The sequence below is a fragment of the Aegilops tauschii genome, chromosome 6 (assembly GCF_002575655.3).
Source record: "Aegilops tauschii subsp. strangulata cultivar AL8/78 chromosome 6, Aet v6.0, whole genome shotgun sequence".
NCBI classification, from domain to species: domain Eukaryota; kingdom Viridiplantae; phylum Streptophyta; class Magnoliopsida; order Poales; family Poaceae; genus Aegilops; species Aegilops tauschii.
Genome location: NC_053040.3, coordinates 239,830,749 through 239,851,349, shown reverse-complemented (window position 1 = coordinate 239,851,349; position 20,601 = coordinate 239,830,749). Strand labels below are relative to the sequence as shown.

Genomic DNA, 20,601 nt, shown 5'->3' with positions numbered 1-20,601 from the left:
CTAAACAAAACACAAAGTCTAAAATGTGCCCTAAGGGCTGTATATATGGAGAAAGAGGGGGGTATTTCGTGGCCCTTGGGGAAGGCGTCCGAAACCAACCCTATCTCTTGTTTCCCCACACATACAGACTCTAAAAACAGCCTATACTTATGCATTTCGAAATTACATGGGCCTGGCCCAATAATAAGGTGACGCAGCACCAAGAGTAGCCACTGGACGAAATTTAGGAAGTGGCATCTTGTATATTTCGTCCAAGGCTTCATTCACTCCTTATGGTGGCTTCAAAGTCCTGAAATCATCACTTGTAACTCCGTTCTTGTTCCCCTTGCGCATGCCATTATTCATCCTTCTCCAAGCTAGGCCCTTCATTTGTAAGCAAAACAAAAGTATCCAATTTAGGCAGCATCATATTCTCATGAACATTAGAATCATTACCAAGAAACGAAAGTACCTGGTAATTTAATTGGCGTGCGCAAGCTCTAGTAATTGGTCCATTACATGTAACAGTAGGGGCTGTGGTTGTAACAATGGTATTAATGTCCTCATCGTCCTCCCCTTCTTGAAATGAAGTCGTCCTCGACGGAAGCTCATCTTCCTCACCCAAATAAGGCTTCAAATCTGCAATGTTAAAAGTGGGACTAACCCCGAAATCTGCAGGCAGCTCAAGTTTATATGCATTATCATTTATTTTCTCTAACACCTTAAAAGGACCATCAGCACGTGGCATTAGCTTTGATTTGCGCAAATCAGGAAATCTATCCTTACGCAAATGTAACCAAACAAGATCTCCAGGTGCAAACACAACATGTTTTCTACCCTTATCTCCAGCAAGTTTATATTTAGCATTCATACGCTCAATGTTTTCCTTAGTTAACTCATGCATTTTTAAAATAAATTCAGCACGTTGTTTAGCATCAAAATTAACCTTCTTCGAAGATGGAAGAGGCAACAAATCAATAGGTGCAAGAGGTAGGAAACCATACACAATTTCAAAAGGGCACATCTTAGTAGTAGAATGCAATGAACGATTATAAGCAAATTCAATATGAGGCAAGCATTCTTCCCACATTTTCTTATTATTCTTCAAAACAGCCCTAAGCATAGTAGACAATGTTCTATTGACTACTTCAGTTTGTCCATCAGTTTGGGGGTGACAAGTAGTACTGAAAAGCAGTTTAGTCCCCAACTTAGCCCATAAACATCTCCAAAAGTGGCTAAGAAATTTAGTATCACGATCTAAAACAATAGTATTTGGTACACCATGCAAGCAAATAATTTCACGAAAGAACAAATCAGCAACATTAACAGCATCATCGCTTTTATGACATGGTATAAAGTGTGCCATTTTTGAGAATCTATCCACGACAACAAATATGCTATCCCTCCCCTTCTTTGTTCGAGGTAAACCTAAAACAAAGTCCATAGATATATCCTCCCAAGGAACACTAGGTACAGGCAAAGGCATATATAAACCATGAGGATTGAGTCGTGACTTAGCTTTTTGACATGTAGTGCAGCGAGCAACAAAGCGCTCAACACCCGTCTCATCTTTGGCCAAAAGAAATGTGTAGTAAGTACGTCCTCCGTCTTCTTCACGCCAAAGTGTCCCATTAATCCTCCTCCATGCGCCTCCTGCAACAACAAAAGACGAATGGAGCTAGCGGGAATGCATAGCTTGTTAGCACGGAACACAAATCCATCATTAATGACGAACTTGTTCCATGTTCGTCCTTCTTTACAATTTTGCAATACATCTTTAAAATCAGCATCATGTACTTATTGATCTTTGATGGTCTCCAAACCAAATATTTTGAAGTCAAGTTGTGAAAGCATAGTATAGCGACGAGACAATGCATCAGCAATTACATTTTCTTTACCCTTCTTGTGTTTAATGACATAAGGGAAAGTCTCAATGAATTCAACCCATTTAGCATGTCTACGATTCAGTTTAGCTTGACTTTTAATATGTTTCAAAGATTCGTGCTCAGAATGTATAACAAGTTCTTTGGGCCATAAATAATGTTGCCATGTTTCTAAAGTCCGAACAAGAGCATATAATTCTTTATCATCAGTAGAATAATTCAGACTAGGCCCACTCAATTTTTCAGAAAAGTATGCAACAGGTTTGCCATCTTGTAATAACACACCTCCTAATCCAATTCCACTAGCATCGCATTCAAGTTCAAAAGTCTTATTAAAATTAGGAAGTTGGAGTAAAGGAGCATGTGTCAACTTATCTTTCAATATCGTGAAGGCTTCTTCCTGTGCGGTACCCCAAACAAAAGGCACATGCTTCTTTGTAAGCTCATTGAGAGGTGCAACAATGGTGCTGAAATCTCTCACAAAATGCCTATAGAATCCTGCGAGGCCTAGAAAACTCCTCACTTGTGTGACCATTTTGGGCTGCGGCCAACTCTCAATAGCTTCAATCTTGGCTTTATCAACTTCAATTCCCTGTGGAGTAACAACATAGCCAAGAAAAGACACTCGGTCGGTGCAAAAGGTGCACTTCCCAAGGTTACCAAACAAACGTGCATCACGTAGAGCAATAAAAACAGCACGTAAATGTTCCTCCAAAGATTTGCTATAAATCAATATGTCATCAAAGTAAACTACCACAAATCATCCAATGAAAGCACGTAAAACTTCGTTCATTAATCTCATGAAAGTACTAGGTGCATTAGTTAACCCAAAAGGCATGACTAACCACTCATAATATCCAAACTTAGTTTTAAATGCTGTTTTCCATTCATCTCCCAATTTCATACGAATTTGATGGTATCCACTACGCAAATCAACTTTGGAGAATATTGTAGAGCCACTCAATTCATCAAGCATATCATCTAGCCTAGGAATAGGATGATGATAACGAATAGTAATATTATTAATGCCTCTACAATCTACGCACATACGGGAAGTACCATCCTTTTTCGGCACTAAAATGATAGGAACAGCACAAGGACTAAGGGATTCACGTATATAACCTTTGTCGAGCAGCTCCTGTACTTGACGCATAATCTCCTTCGTCTCCTCTGGATTGGTACGGTATGGTGCACGGTTGGGTAATGATGCACCGTGATAGAGGCAAAGGTGTCCCGTCTTTCGATGAGATGATGGATATCGCTTTGGTGGAAGTCGACTTTGACGATCCGACTACGAACGTGCGATGACGTCGCGCCTTAGCAATCGCTAAACCAACTCCGAGAGGTTATTGACCACGCCGGAGCACGATCAACCTGACCACGAGGGTCTGTTTCCTGCGAGCAAACGAAGAACAAGCAAAAAACTGAGATTGCAATCTGGATATTGCGAATATAAGATGAAAGCTTTATTGATCAAGGTGGGGTTCTGTGACGCCTTTGTCTGGTCGTTGAACACAAACGAAGTACGCGAAGATGCAGTTATGGCGAACTTTTAATCTAAACAAAACCCGAAGTCTAAACGACGCCCTAAGGGCTGTATATATGGAGGAAGAGGGGGGAATTTCGTGGCCCTTGGGGAAGGGGTCCGAAACCAGCCCTATCTCTTGTTTCCCCACACTTACGGACTCTAAAAATAGCCTATGCTCAAGTATTTCAAAATTACATGGGCCTGGCCCAATAATAAGGTGACGCAACACCTAAACTAGCCTCTGGACGAAAGTTATGAAGTAGCATCTTGTATATTGCGTCCAAGGCTTCATGCACGCATTATGGTGGCTTCAACGTCCTAAAATCATCACTTGTAACTCCGTTCTTGTCCCCCATGCGCATGCCATCATCTCCATGCTTGTTCTTGCTCCAATGTTCATCCTTCTCAAAGCTAGGCCCTTCATTTGTAAGCAAAACAAATGTATCCAATTTAGGCAGCATCATATTCTCATGAGCATTAGAATCATTACCAAGAAACGAAAGTACCTGGTAATTTAATTGGCGTGCGCGAGCTCTAGTAATTGGTCCAGTATGTATAGCAGCAGGGGCTGTGGGTGTAACAATGGTATTGATGTCCTTATCATCCTCCCCTTCTTGAAATGAAGTCGTCCTCGACGGAAGCTCATCTCCCTCACCCAAATAAGGCTTCAAATCTGCAATGTTAAAAGTGGGACTAACCCCAAAATCTGCAGGCAGCTCAAGTTTATATGCATTATCATTTATTTTGTCTAACACCTTAAAAGGACCATCAGCACGTGGCATTAGCTTTGATTTGCGCAAATCAGGAAATCTATCCTTACACAAATGTAACCAAACAAGATCTCCAGGTGCAAACACAACATGTTTTCTACCCTTATCTCCAGCAAGTTTATATTTAGCATTCATACGCTCAATGTTTTCCTTAGTTAACTCATGCATTTTTAAGATCAATTCAGCACGTTGTTTAGCATCAAAATTAACCTTCTCCGAAGATGGAAGAGGCAACAAATCAATAGGTGCACGAGGTAGGAAACCATACACAATTTCAAAAGGGCACATCTTAGTAGTAGAATGCAATGAACGATTATAAGCAAACTCAATATGAGGCAAGCATTCTTCCCACATTTTCTTATTATTCTTCAAAACAGCCCAAAGCATAGTAGACAATGTTCTATTGACTACTACAGTTTGTCCATCAGTTTGGGGGTGACAAGTAGTACTAAAAAGCAGTTTAGTCCCCAACTTAGCCCATAAACATCTCCAAAAGTGGCTAAGAAATTTAGTATCACGATCTGAAACAATAGTATTTGGCACACCATGCAAACGAATAATTTCACGGAAGAACAAATCAGCAACATTAACAGCATCATCGCTTTTATGACATGGTATAAAGTGTGCCATTTTTGAGAATCTATCGACGACAACAAATATGCTATCCCTCCCCTTCTTTGTTCGAGGTAAACCTAAAACAAAGTCCATAGATATATCCTCCCAAGGAACACTAGGTACAGACAAAGGCATATATAAACCATGAGGATTGAGTCGTGACTTAGCTTTTTGACATGTAGTGCAGCGAGCAACAAAACGCTCAACATCCTGTCTCATCTTTGGCCAAAAGAAATGTGTAGCAAGTACGTCCTCCGTCTTCTTCACGCCAAAGTGTCCCATTAATCCTCCTCCATGCGCCTCCTGCAACAACAAAAGACGAAGAGAGCTAGCTGGAATGCATAGCTTGTTAGCACGGAACACAAATCCATCATTAACGACAAACTTGTTCCAGGTTCTTCCTTCTTTACAATTCTGCAAAACATCTTTAAAATCAGCATCATGCACATATTGATCTTTGATGGTCTCCAAACCAAATATTTTGAAGTCAAGTTGTTAAGCATAGTATAGCGACGAGACAATGCATCAGCAATAACATTTTCTTTACCCTTCTTGTGTTTAATGACATAAGGGAAAGTTTCAATGAATTCAACCCATTTAGCATGTCTACGATTCAGTTTAGCTTGACTTTTAATATGTTTCAAAGATTCATGATCAGAATGTATAACAAATTCTTTGGGCCATAAATAATGTTGCCATGTTTCTAAAGTCCGAACAAGAGCATATAGTTCTTTATCATAAGTAGAATAATTCAGACTAGGCCCACTCAATTTTTCAGAAAAGTAGGCAACAGGTTTGCCATCTTGTAATAACACACCTCCTAATCCAATTCCACTAGCATCACATTCAAGCTCAAAAGTCTTATTAAAATCAGGAAGTTGGAGTAAAGGAGCATGTGTCAACTTATCTTTCAATACCGTGAAGGCTTCTTCCTGTGTGGTACCCCAAACAAAAGGCACATCCTTCTTTGTAAGCTCGTTGAGAGGTGCAGCAATGGTGCTAAAATCTCTCACAAAACGCCTATAGAAACCAGCGAGTCCAAGAAAACTCCGCACTTGTGTGACCGTTTTGGGCTGCGGCCAACTCTCAATAGCTTCAATCTTGGCTTTATCAACTTCAATTCCCTGTGGAGTAACAACATAGCCAAGAAAAGATACTCGGTCGGTGCAAAAGGTGCACTTCCCAAGGTTACCAAACAAACGTGCATCACGTAGAGCAATAAAAACAGCACGTAAATGTTCCAAATGTTCTTCCAAAGATTTGCTATAAATCAGTATATCATCAAAATAGACTACCACAAATCGTCCAATGAAAGCACGTAAAACTTCGTTCATTAGTCTCATGAAAGTACTAGGTGCATTAGTTAACCCAAAAGGCATGACTAACCACTCATATAAACCAAACTTAGTTTAAATGCAGTTTTCCATTCATCTCCCAATTTCATACGAATTTGATGGTATCCACTACGCAAATCAACTTTGGAGAATATTGTAGAGCCACTCAATTCATCAAGCATATCATCTAGCCTAGGAATAGGATGACGATAACGAATAGTAATATTATTAATGCCTCTACAATCAACACACATACGCGACGTACCATCCTTTTTAGGCACTAGTATAATAGGAACAGCACAAGGACTAAGAGATTCGCGTATATAACCTTTGTCGAGCAGCTCCTGTACTTGACGCATAATCTCCTTCGTCTCCTCTGGATTGGTACGGTATGGTGCACGGTTGGGTAGCGATGCACCGGGAATTAAGTCAATTTGATGCTCAATCCCTCGAATAGGTGGTAATCCCGGTGGCACGTCTTGTGGAAAGACGTCAGCAAACTCCTGCAAAATGTTAGTGACAGCAGGGGCAAAGAGGAAGGCACGTCCTCGAATGAAAATAATGCCTCTTTGCACACAAAAGCATAGCAAACAGATTTGCTGAAATCTAGCTCATCAATATCAGAGTTTGTGGCAAGTAAACATGCACTTTTCAATTTAATTTCAGAAACAACACTAGATGGTTTATTATTAGGTTTCATTTGTTGCTCAAATTCTTTTGCCACAATCTGATTTTCACTCTTATTTTTCTCCTGTTTTGCTTTATTAGCTCTATTAATGTCATCTTTCAAAATGGAATCAGGAGTCATAGGAAGCAAAGTAATATTTTTATCCTTATGAACAAGAGTATACTGATTGTTTCTACCATGGTGTATAGAGTTTTTATCAAATTGCCATGGTCTACCAAGTAATAAGGAACATACTTGCATGGGTACCACATCACAATCAACATAATCAACATATGTAGAGATACTAAAATGCACACGAACAGTACGTGTTACCTTAACCTTGTCGCTGTTGTTGAACCATTGGATGTAGTAAGGATGTGGATGTGGTCTTGTGGTGAGAGATAGTTTCTCCACCATCTCCATGCTAGCCAAGTTGTTACAGCTCCCTCCATCTATGATTACGCGAACAGAACGTTCCTTCACAACTCCCTTTGTATGGAACAATATGCCTCTGATTTTGCTCTGCTTGTGTGACCTGCACACTCAAAACACGTAGAGCAACTAAACATTCATACCTGTCAGCGTCTTCAGGAGCCATGTATTGCGTCTCATTTTCAGAATCATCTCCACCATGTTCTTCACGTGTAATAAGAGCCAAAGTCTCCTCATCATAGTCACTAGCGGACTCATACCCACCATCCTCAGTAGCAATCATTACACGCTGAGATTTGCATTCTCGCGCATAATGTCCTCTTCCCTTACAACGACGACAAATAATACCACTTGTGTGCCCTGTTGATGCCATGGAAGAAGAAGAGCTCTGTGCAGGCCCGGCAGGTGCGCTCTTGGCAGATAGTGGTGGTTGTGCCTGCTTTCTTGTATCACGGCTGGAGGTGGAACCTGATGGAGGTGCTGGTGCAGTGGAAGTAGAAGATGCACACGGTGTCCATGATGAAGGTCGACCTGCAGAAAAGTTAGTTCGCGCCAATGGCTGTCGATCCTGCACTTCACGTTCAGCTTTACAAGCAAGATGGAATAAACGAGTGATATTATTATAATCCTTATACTCTAGAATGGTCTGAATCTCTTTATTTAATCCACCCATAAAACGTGCAAGCATAGCTTCATTCTCCTCAACAATACCACATCTAATCATGCCAGTTTGTAATTCCTGATAATATTCTTCTACAGAATTTTTCCCTTGTCTTAAGCGCTGCAATTTTTGAAGTAATTGACGTTGATAATATGGTGGAACCCAACGAGTACGCATAGCAGTTTTCAAAGCAGCCCAAGTAGCGGGAACAGGATATAATCTACAATGTTCAGACCACCAAACACATGCAAAGCTAGTGAAAGCACAAACAGCAGCAGGAACACGTCTCTCCTCAGGATATTGTAAACATGTAAATCGTTGTTCACTTTCTAACTCCCAAGTAAGATATATATCAGGAACATATCTACCCTCAAATGGTGGAATATTCAATTTCAGTTTAGGGAGATGGTCATGATCTCGTACCTGAGGTGGTGGTGCCGGCCTACCGTTGCGAATATATACCTGAGGTCGACCTGCTGGTGGTGGTGCTGGTGGCTGCACGTAGTTCTGATTTTGATCAACCTCATCCTCATAATCGCCCGCATAATCGTCATCATCCTCAGCCGCCGCAGTAGCAGGAGCCAAAGAAGCATCAACAGTAGGTGCAGCGGCACCCGAATTTTGACCAGTCTCAATTTGAACGTGCTGTGCTCGTCCCACTTGATTTGGAAGGCGGCGTTGGAGATGTGGTTGTTGTTGTTGTAGAGGTGCGACATGTGCAGCCGGTGGTGGTTGGGGAAGACGCTTGAGTAATTCAGTAAACTTGTTATCCAGCTTTGTCTCGAACGACTTCTCCACGGCATCTATCTTCTCCATAGCCTCTTCAAATCTGTTTAGCACATCTCCCATCTGGCCACTCATCATTTGCTGAAATTTATCATGCAACTCCTTGTTCGTCATGTTCTCCCAATCAGTCTCATCGGCTAGTGATCCTGCCATAGTTAGCAGCAATAGAAACACAAAAGAATATGATCCTGCAGACTACTAGGAAGTGGTGGTGATGTTGGTGTGTCACAAAACCTTCAAGCGAATGTCAAATTCTTACCAGTTCTTACCCAGCAGCAGGTGGTGATCGGCAACCGTTGTAGTCAAAACTCTCAAAGCTTGGATAGAGCGATTACCAGGGAGAGTCAAACGCGCGATGTAGATGTATGTGGAGCTGGGAAGGCTTATAATATGGTAGCAAAAATGGTCAGCAATAATCAATTCAGAGATGCAAAGTTGAAGAAACGCTCAACGACGGTACTGTGCTGGTCCTAGGCTAGACCGTGCTAGAGACGCGAGCCTAGAACACTACTCAGGCAAGGATATGGATCGGTGGTGGTGTATGGATACGGATTGGTGGTGGTATATGGATACGGATTCAGAGCGGTGGCGGATAAGCAATAGTGGTAGATAGCAAGGCGATGATGATGGTGCGGCGGCGGCGTGACAACTTATGACCAGAACTCGAAACTCTAAAAGACTAGACTCTAAGACCAGCAACTTGACACGACGATGCAACCGCAAATTCAACAAAGCAAAAACCCTAAAAAGATTATGCAAAGGCTCAGATTGGTTCGGATATACTGAACTAACCCTAATTTTTTTCTGGCTTTTTCGTGGACTGTAGGTATGAAGACCAGACTCGATCTAAACTACGAAAAACTGTAAAATCTCACCGAGCAACCTGGAAATCTGATACCACTTGATAGAGGCAAAGGTGTCCCGTCTTTCGATGAGATGATGGATATCGCTTTGGTGGAAGTCGACTTTGACGATCCGACTACGAACGTGCGATGACGTCGTGCCTTAGCAATCGCTAAACCAACTCCGAGAGGTTATTGACCACGCCGGAGCACGATCAACCTGACCACGAGGGTCTGTTTCCTGCGAGCAAACGAAGAACAAGCAAGAAACTGAGATTGCAATCTGGATATCGCGAATATAAGATGAAAGCTTTATGATCAAGGTGGGGTTCTGTGACGCCTTTGTCTGGTCGTTGAAAAAATCCAGAGTGTGCTTTTCCCTTGTTTACGTGCAGCGTCGTGATTTTGTTAGTGTTCTAGGCTCACGTCTCTAGCACGGTCTAGCCTAGGACCAGCACAGTACCGTCGTTGAGCGTTTATTCAACTTTGCATCTCTGAATTGATTATTGCTGACCATTTTTGCTACCATATTATAAGCCTTCCCAGCTCCACATACATCTACATCGTGTGTTTGACTCTCCCTGGTAATCGCTCTATCCAAGCTTTGAGAGTTTTGACTACAACGGTTGCCGATCACCACCTGCTGCTGGGTAAGAACTGGTAAGAATTTGAGATTCGCTTGAAGGATTTGTGACACACCACCATCACCACCACTTCCTAGTAGTCTGTAGGATCATATTCTTTTGTGTTTCTATTGCTGCTAACCATGGCAGGATCACAAGCCGATGAGACTGATTGGGAGAACATGACGAACAAGGAGTTGCATGATAAATTTCAGCAAATGATGAGTGGCCAGGTGGGAGATGTGCTAAACAGATTTGAAGAGGCTATGGAGAAGATAGATGCCGTGGAGAAGTCGTTCGAGACAAAGCTGGATAACAAGTTTACTGAATTACTCAAGCGTCTTCCCCAACCACCACCGGCTACATATGTCGCACCTCTACAACAACAACAACCACATCTCCAACGCCGCCTTCCAAATCAAGTGGGGCGAGCACAGCGTGTTCCAATTGAGACTGGTCAAAATTCGGGTGCCGCTGCACCTACTGTTGATGCTTCTTTGGCTCCTGCTACTGCGGCGGCTGAGGAGGATGACGATTATGCGGGCGATTATGAGGATGAGGTTGATCAAAATCAGAACTACGTGCAGCCACCAGCACCACCACCAGCAGGTCGACCTCAGGTATATATTCGCAACGGTAGGCCGGCACCACCACCTCAGGTACGAGATCATGACCATCTCCCTAAACTGAAATTGAATATTCCACCATTTGAGGGTAGATATGTTCCTGACATATATCTTACTTGGGAGTTAGAAACTGAACAACGATTTACATGTTTACAATATCCTGAGGAGAGACGTGTTCCTGCTGCTGTTTGTGCTTTCACTTGCTTTGCATGTGTTTGGTGGTCTGAACATTGTAGATTATATCCTATTCCAGCTACTTGGGCTGCTTTGAAAACTGTTATGCGTACTCGTTGGGTTCCACCATATTATCAACGTGAATTACTTCAAAAATTGCAGCGCTTAAGACAAGGGAAAAATTCTGTAGAAGAATATTATCAGGAATTACAAACTGGCATGATTAGATGTGGTATTGTTGAGGAGAATGAAGCTATGCTTGCATGTTTTATGGGTGGATTAAATAAAGAGATTCGGACCATTCTAGAGTATAAGGATTATAATAATATCACTCGTTTATTCCATCTTGCTTGTAGAGCTGAACTTGAAGTGCAGGATCGACAGGCATTGGCGCGAACTAACTTTTCTGCAGGTCGACCTTCATCATGGACACCACGTGCATCCTCTACTTCCACTTCACCATCACCTCCATCAGGTGCCACCTCCAGCCGTGATACAAGAAAGCAGGCACAACCACCACTCTTTGCCAAGAGCACACCTGTCGGGCCTGCGCAGAGCTCTTCTTCTTCCATGGCGTCAACAGGGCACACAAGTGATATTATTTGTCATCGTTGTAAGGGAAGAGGACATTATGCGAGAGAAGGCAAATCTCAGCGTGTGATGATTGCTACTGAGGATGGTGGGTATGAGTCCGCTAGTGACTATGATGAGGAGACTTTGGTTCTTATTACACGTGAAGAACATGGTGGAGATGATTCTGAAAATGAGACGCAATACATGGCTCCTGAAGACGCTGACAGGTACAAATGTTTAGTTGCTCAACGTGTTTTGAGTGTGCAGGTCACACAAGCAGAGCAAAATCAGAGGCATAATTTGTTCCATACAAAGGGAGTTGTGAAGGAACGTTCTGTTCGCGTCATCATAGATGGAGGGAGCTGTAACAACTTGGCTAGCATGGAGATGGTGGAGAAACTATCTCTCACCACAAGACCACATCCACATCCTTACTACATCCAATGGTTCAACAACAGCGGCAAGGTTAAGGTAACACGTACTGTTCATGTGCATTTTAGTATCTCTACATATGCTGATTATGTTGATTGTGATGTGGTACCCATGCAAGCATGTTCGTTATTACTTGGTAGACCGTGGCAATTTGATAAAACATGTTGTGTTTGCACCTGGAGATCTTGTTTGGTTACATTTGCGTAAGGATAGATTTCCTGATTTGCGCAAATCAAAGCTAATGCCACGTGCTGATGGTCCTTTTAAGGTGTTAGAGAAAATAAATGATAATGCATATAAACTTGAGGTGCCTGCAGATATTGGGGTTAGTCCCACTTTTAACATTGCAGATTTGAAGCCTTATTTGGGTGAGGGAGATGAGCTTCCGTCGAGGACGACTTCATTTCAAGAAGGGGAGGATGATGAGGACATCAATACCATTGTCACACCCACAGCCCCTGCTGCTATACATACTGGATCAATTACTAGAGCTCGCGCACGCCAATTAAATTACCAGGTACTTTCGTTTCTTGGTAATGATTCTAATGTTCATGAGAATATGATGCTGCCTAAATTGGATACATTTGTTTTGCTTACAAATGAAGGGCCTAGCTTTGAGAAGGATGAACATTGGAGCAAGAACAAGCATGGAGATGATGGCATGCGCATGGGGGACAAGAACGGAGTTACAAGTGATGATTTCAGGACATTGAAGCCACCATAATGCGTGCATGAAGCCTTGGACGAAATATACAAGATGCTACTTCATAAGTTTCGTCCAGAGGCTATTCTAGGTGCTGCGTCACCTTATTATTGGGCCAGGCCCATGTAATTTCGAAATACTTGAGTATAGGCTATTTTTAGAGTCCGTATGTGTGGGGAAACAAGAGATAGGGTTGGTTTCGGACCCCTTCCCCAAGGGCCACGAAATCCCCCCCCCTCTTCCTCCATATATACAGCCCTTAGGGCGTCGTTTAGACTTTGGGTTTTGTTTAGATTAAAAGTTCGCCATAGCTGCAACTTCGCGTACTTCGTTTGTGTTCAACGACCAGACAAAGGCGTCACAGAACCCCACCTTAATCAATAAAGCTTTCATCTTATATTCGCAATATCCAGATTGCAATCTCAGTTTCTTGCTTGTTCTTCGTTTGCTCGCAGGAAACAGACCCTCGTGGTCAGGTTGATCGTGCTCCGGCGTGGTCAATAACCTCTCGGAGTTGGTTTAGCGATTGCTAAGGCGCGACGTCATCGCACGTTCGTAGTCGGATCGTCAAAGTCGACTTCCACCAAAGCGATATCCATCATCTCATCGAAAGACGGGACACCTTTGCCTCTATCATAAGTGTTCTCCCTGAGTATCCACCATTGTTACAGTTCGTCGTGCCGAGACACCACGTTATGATCGGGTGTGATAAGCTCCACATTCACATACAACGGGTGCAAAACTATTTTGCACATGCGAATACTCGGGTTAAACTTGACGAGCCTAGCATGTACAGACATGGCCTCGGAACACTGGAGACCGAAAGGTCGAACGTGAATCATATAGTAGATATGATCAACATAGAGATGTTCACCATTGAAAACTACTCCATCTCACGTGATGATCGGATATGGTTTAGTTGATATGGATCACGTGATCATTTAGATGACTCGAGGGATGTCTATCTAAGTGGGAGTTCTTAAGTAATATGATTAATTGAACTTAATTTATCATGAACTTAGTCTTGATAGTATTTGCATATCTATGTTGTAGATCAATAGCTCGCGTTTAGCTCCTCTGTTATATTTTTGATATGTTCCTAGAGAAAAATATGTTGAAAGGTGATAGTAGCAATGATGCGGAATGGATCCGTGATCTGAGGATTATCCTCATTGCTGCACAGAAGAATTATGTCCTTGATGCACTGCTAGGTAACAGACCTATTGCAGGAGCAGATGCGGACGTTATGAACGTTTGACAAGCTCGGTATGATGACTACTTGATAGTTTAGTGCACCATGCTTTACGGCTTAGAACCGGGACCTCAAAAATGTTTTGAAATGCCATTGAGCATATGAGATGTTCCAAGAGCTGAAAATGATATTTCAGACTCATGCCGGTGTTAAGAGGTATGAGACCTCTGACATGTACTTTGCCTACAAGATGGATGAGAATAGCTCAGCTATGGAGCATGTGCTCAGAATGTCTGGGTACTACGATCGCTTGAATCAAGTGGGAGTTAATCTTCTAGATAAGATAGTGATTAACAGAGTTCTCTAGTCACTATGACCAAGTTACTAGAACTTCGTGATGAACTATAATATGCAAGGGATAACGAAAACGGTTCCCAAGCTCTTCGCGATGCTGAAATCGGCGAAGGTAGAAATCAAGAAATAGCACCAAATGTTGATGGTTAAACAAGAACACTAGTTTCAAGAAAAAGGGCAACAGGAAGAAAGGGAACTTCAAGAAGAATGGCAAGCAAGTTGCCACACCTGTAAAGAAGCCCAAAGCTAGACCCAAACCTGAAACTGAGTGCTTCTACTTCAAAGGAAATGGTCACTGGAAGCGAACTGCCCCAAAAATTTGGCGGATAAGAAGGATGGCAAAGTAAACAAAGGTATATTTAATATACATGTTATTGATGTGTACTTTACTAGTGTTCATAGTAGCCCCTGGGTATTTGATACCTGTTCAGTTGCTAAGATTTGTAACTCAAAATAGGAGTTGCAAAATTAACAGATCTCTAATCCTAATGGACGACTTGGTGAATAGTCTACGCGGTTTAATTTCGCTGGTTTTTTTCGTCATCCTTCCACCTCCGGTTTTTTCGTCATCCTCCCACCTCCGTTAACTCGCAATCCTCCCGCGAAAAAAAAACATGCCAAAAAACCCCAACGATCGATGCCTCGTGCCCACAGCAGATCGTTCTCCGCCGCCCTCCCATCGATCTGCCGCCGATCCCTGCGGAGCTTCCCTCCCCAATCCGATCTGACGGAGAGAGTGCCAGATCCGGCCAGGGGAGCCGCCGTAGAGCCTCCACGTCGGTGGAGCGGCACCTCCTGCCACGGGCGCCGCCGCCACCTCCTGCCTCACGACACTTTGCCGCGACTCCGCCCCCAAGCGCCGCTCCCGCACGCAACCCGAACCCTATCCCACCATGCCTCGTTGCCTCGCCGCTTGAGCCGCGCTGATGGAGCCCGAGCAGCGGTGGCCGACCCCGTCGCCGCCGCCGAGCCTGTGGACGAGGAGAAGGAGAACGAGGAGGAGACGGAGGCGGCCGAGGACGAGGAGGACACGCTGCTGGACCGCGCGCAGCCTGATCTCACGGGTCCCTTTGCACATGTGCAGGTACAAACCATCCTCATCCAAAATCGTGTTTTCCGCTCTGATTTGCCATGCTAATGTGGTTTCAGACTTGCCCAATATGTGATACTGTGTTTTGCAGTTCATCAATGGACCAATGCCTAATCTCCCCAAGGTACTAACTACTAATTTCTTCCACCCTCTTGGTTCTAACTATGTGCTCTATCAAACTGTTTCCACCCTTGGCTTTCGGTACAACTCAAACATGAGATGTAGTCTTAACCCTCCACCTAACTTTTGTGTGTTTTCTGAATAATAAAAGTATCAAGCATTTGGTTTACTGGTTGTAATTGATGTTTTAGGTTGATGTTTCACTGGACCCGGTGAAGGAGTTGAGCAGAGTAATATCTGAGCGAAAAAATTGAGGGGCGTGCTTTGGTTGTGCTCTCAGGTATTTTCCACACATAAAACTTGAAGTGTATTTCGCGTATTCCCCATTTTCTTCTTGATGCTTGAGAAAATCAAAAGATGCCTACAAATACACAGAGTTTTGCATCTCATAGTTAGTCCATCTCATGCACCCGTGCTTCTGGTACACGGAGAAACACTTCTATCAGGTTATCTAATGTTTTAATTAGGATGTGTGTTGCTGTGGGTACCTGATACTCTAATATCCTTTCAGCCAGGTTATTTTACGAGGGTTGTGTGCACTGAACCCCATTTCTCTGGACATCAATACCATTGTTACACCCACAGCCCCTGCTGCTATACATACTGGACCAATTACTAGAGCTCGCGCACGCCAATTAAATTACCAGGTACTTTCGTTTCTTGGTAATGATTCTAATGTTCATGAGAATATGATGCTGCCTAAATTGGATACATTTGTTTTGCTTACAAATGAAGGGCCTAGCTTTGAGAAGGATGAACATTGGAGGAAGAACAAGCATGGAGATGATGCCATGCGCATGGGGAACAAGAACGGAGTTACAAGTGATGATTTCAGGACGTTGAAGCCACCATGATGCGTGCATGAAGCCTTGGACGAAATATACAAGATGCTACTGCATAACTTTCGTCCAGAGGCTATTCTAGGTGCTGCGTCACCTTATTATTGGGCCAGGCCCATGTAATTTCGAAATACTTGAGTATAGGCTGTTTTTAGAGTCCGTATGTGTGGGGAAACAAGAGATAGGGTTGGTTTCGGACCCCTTCCCCAAGGGCCACGAAATTCCCCCCTCTTCCTCCATATATACAGCCCTTAGGGCGTCGTTTAGACTTTGGGTTTTGTTTTAAAAGTTCGCCATAGCTGCAACTTCGCGTACTTCGTTTGTGTTCAACGACCAGACAAAGGCGTCACAGAACCCCACCTTGATCAATAAAGCTTTCATCTTATATTCGCAATATCCAGATTGCAATCTCAGTTTCTTGCTTGTTCTTCGTTTGCTCGCAGGAAACAGACCCTCGTGGTCAGGTTGATCATGCTCCGGCGTGGTCAATAACCTCTCGGAGTTGGTTTAGCGATTGCTAAGGCGCGACGTCATCGCACGTTCGTAGTCGGATCGTCAAAGTCGACTTCCACCAAAGCGATATCCATCATCTCATCGAAAGACGGGACACCTTTGCCTCTATCAGGAGCAATTAGCTAAGAGTAGCTCCGTTTAGAGTATTGTAGACATAGAAAATTTCAAAATACATACATATCTGAATGTGGCAGACCCGTTGACTAAAACTTCTCTCACAAGCAAAACATGATCACACCTTAGTACTCTTCGGGTGTTAATCACATAGCGATGTGAACTAGATTATTGAATCTATTAAACTCTTTGGGTGTTGGTCACATGGCGACGTGAACTATGGGTGTTAATCACATAAAGATGTGAACTATTGGTGTTAAATCAAATGGCAATGTGAACTAGATTATTGACTCTAGTGCTAGTGGGAGACTGAAGGAAATATGCCCTAGAGGCAATAATAAAATCGTTATTTTATATTTCCTTATATCATGATAAATGTTTATTATTCAAGCTCTATGATCAGGGCAATCCCATTTGGTCGTAAATTCAAGAAAAACTAGTGACTATAAGCCTTATTCTACTTTTTTTGCCAGGTGGCATGCCATAAAGTATGTGCGTGATAGCAAAGAACAAGAGGGTATTCCTCGCATCCATCAATACATATGTGGAAACGATAACTTCAATATTGATGTAAAAAAAGTTTTGGACAATGCGCCGGAATGCGTCACGGGACAATGAAGTTCCTTCAACGAGTGCCATATAGTGGACCGGTGTTCACTAGAGCAGTCATAACTTTGCCATACGAAGTCTTTTTCTGACCTACAACTACTCAAAATGGTCACGACAAGCATGCAAAACCAAGAAATACTCCCCGCTTGCGCTAGGAGCACAGAGGACCCTCACATTCGGCCCATAAGTTGGACTTCTTACACTTGAAAGTCAAAGAATCTCATTCGCCGCTGCTTTTAAAACAAGTTTTTGAACCCATTTACACTTCCTTTGGACTGAAATTCGACAAATGATGCTGGGTATACATGTTAGCCCGCTTTGTCAAGACAAACGATTATTCATGCACATGCTCTATGATCGGGGCTGTCACATCCCTAGTTCTGGTAATGCCTAGTGCTAGCATCTGGTGTTGCATCATGTTTGAATTTCAGTTAATTTTGAAATGGGGATAGCATAAAGCCTCAGAAATCATCTTGAAAATGATCAAGATAAAAATTGCTTCAAACAAGTCCAAGAAAATGTTCCTGTTTTCCTCTGAAAATATTGGCAAGAGTTATAATTCAAACCAATATTTTTGGAAGCTCAGAAATATTTATTTTGGGCATTTGAGTTAATCTAATAATTATTTGCATTGGATTATATTTGTTATATATTAAATATACGTCCAATAATTCTTGAACTTTTTATATGGTTCTGGATATTTCATATCTAACCCCATAATTATTTTTAGAAGCTACAAAAATGATTTGGTCTCAGAACTAAATTAAAACAGACAGAGAAATAGAAAACTGAAACAAAATAGAAAAATCAGAGAGAGAGAGAGAGAGTGACTTACCTGTCCAGCCCAGCCGGCCCAGCACTGTAGCTGGCCCAGCCCAGACGCCGCACCGTCTTCAACCTCCTGCCAGTAGGCAGGGGGGCGTGTGCTTGCCACTTGCGCGCCACCTCTACCCTGCCTGGCTGCCCCCTCGTCGCCCTGGACGCCTGCTGCGATGCCACGCACTTCCCCTCGACCCGTACACCTCTCCCCTCTCTCCTAGGACCCCTTTCCCCTCCTCTGCTCTCTTCCCAAATGAAGCTCGTCGACGCCGCTCGCCGTTGCCGTGGCCACCGAGCCCCCCTCACCTAGCTAGTATGCCCAGCAGCTCTGCCACCTCGCGCTACGCCTCTCCATAGAAGGAAGCCAGCCGGAGTGCCCCGTAACGCCGCCATCGACGTCATCCCCTTCTTCGGCCATCGAAGATCCGCCTCGCCGTCCCGGCGTCGCCCGACCTTCCCCGAGCCCACTGAGACGCGTGCTGCAATCGCTGTGTGGCCGCCCATCTTTTCCCCTACTCCCGTCGTCGGTTGTGTCCTCTAGCTGGTAGCCCCACCGCATCCATGAGCTCACCGTCGGCGACCTCGTCGCCGCCATCGTTCTAGCATGCATTAGAAGCGCCCGAGCGCATGGTCGTGTTCCTGAAGATGCCAGGAGTCCAGAGGACCCCTTTGGTTAGCCACTAGCGCCCTGTAGCCTCATCCCGCTCGACGTCCGAGCTCCGGTCGCCGCTGCTGATGTCGCCGTCGTTGCTACCGTCCACCTCAGGCCTCCCCGAGATCACCATCGGAGGCGCCGTGATGCCAGCTTCCCATAGAGACCAACCGCGGCTCAAACCGCGGCTTGTAGGCGAACCCCGAGCCACTTCAGTGTGACTCCGCCGCGTTTCTGGTCGCCGCCGGCTTAGCTCCGGTGACGCTGACGTGGTTTAGGCTAATCCCGTATGAGTTAGCCACTAACCACTACCCCAACTCATTGACAGATGGGCCCCACCCTTTAATTAACCACAAGGGTTATTCCCTATTTAATTTAAGCTAATGCCCGTGGCCCCACCAGTCAATTTGACCTTGCCACCTCAGCATTGACCTGGCCCCACTAGTCAGCCTCTGCTGCTCACGTTGTTACACTGACATGCGGGTCCCACTGGTCAGGTTTGACCTGGATCGCGCCTGTTGACTTGCTGACGTCATGATGATGCAGTAATGTTTTTTCGGGATTTTAAATAAATCATTAATGATTTATTTATTTCAGAAAATGGTTAAAACTTCTACAAATCATAGAAAATAAACTGTAGCTCAGAATGAAATGATTTATATATGAAAAAATATCAGAAAAATCCAAAGAATCTGAATATGTCATTTGCATGCATGGTTGAACAACTTAAAGTTACTGTATAAGACAATTTGAATTAATGGCATTTGAAATGTCTTTTGTGGAGTTTGAATTTGAATCTAGTGTTCAAACCAACTCCATTTAAATCGTTGCTAGTTGCATTAGCTCAAATCATAGCATATTGCCATGTCACATTCATGCGTCATATTGTTGCATCGCATTGATTGTGTTCCTCTCTGTTGCCGGTATTTGTCCCCTCTCAGTAGACGTGGTTCCGACGATGAGATCGATGACACCGATGAAGAACTATACTATCTTCAGAAGTGCCAGGCAAGCAAAACCCCCGTGTTCATTCCGATACAATCCCACTCTCTCGCTCCTACTCTCTTTTACTTCATTGGGAAACAACGATTCAGCTATTACATGTTGCGGTAGTTGAACCCCTTTCCTCTGCATGACCTGTCATTGCCACAGTAAATAGATGAAACCCACTAGCATGAGTAGGAGTTGTTTGAGCCCTGATGTGCCTACTCATTCATGCTTGTTTGTCATGCCTGCTACTGCTTAGAGTTGAGTCAGGTCCGATTCATCGGGGGATGAATTGGAATGTGGTGAACATGTCCTACTGTTGAGAGCTAAGTGTGTGAACACGATTTGGTAAAGGTAGCGGTGAGAGGCCATGTAGGAGTACATGGTGGGTTGTCTCATTGAAACCGTCCTCAGGTATTGAGTTCTGTGTTTGTGATCCATGAACAGCTACTACCACGCGTTGGGCCCGAAACCAATGGACCCTCTCAACTTATTAACCGCCCATGTCCTCTGTCCAGGAGTTGCAAGTGGTTTCTAGTGTTTGTAGTATGCTGGAGGCCGTGCGCAGCGCTGACCCGAGGGGTGGGCTGTGATGCAGTAGGCATGTGGCCCGGTGTACCGAGTCGCCCGTTTGGTGACCCGGGAACCTTGCACACATCGTTCGGGGCCGTATGTGGAAACCTT

At 43.8% G+C, this 20,601-nt stretch overlaps 1 protein-coding gene across 1 annotated transcript; it reads left to right on the top strand.

Annotated features, from left to right (window-relative positions):
* Positions 1-14,502: 14,502 nt before the first annotated feature.
* LOC120970248 (uncharacterized) lies at positions 14,503-15,944 on the top strand. The gene is made up of 4 exons (XM_040397425.3): positions 14,503-15,258; positions 15,324-15,388; positions 15,576-15,664; positions 15,896-15,944. Exons 1-3 carry the CDS (start codon positions 14,812-14,814, stop codon positions 15,598-15,600), a joined length of 537 nt encoding a protein of 178 aa, XP_040253359.1. The 5' UTR covers positions 14,503-14,811; the 3' UTR covers positions 15,601-15,664; positions 15,896-15,944.
* Positions 15,945-20,601: the final 4,657 nt, after the last annotated feature.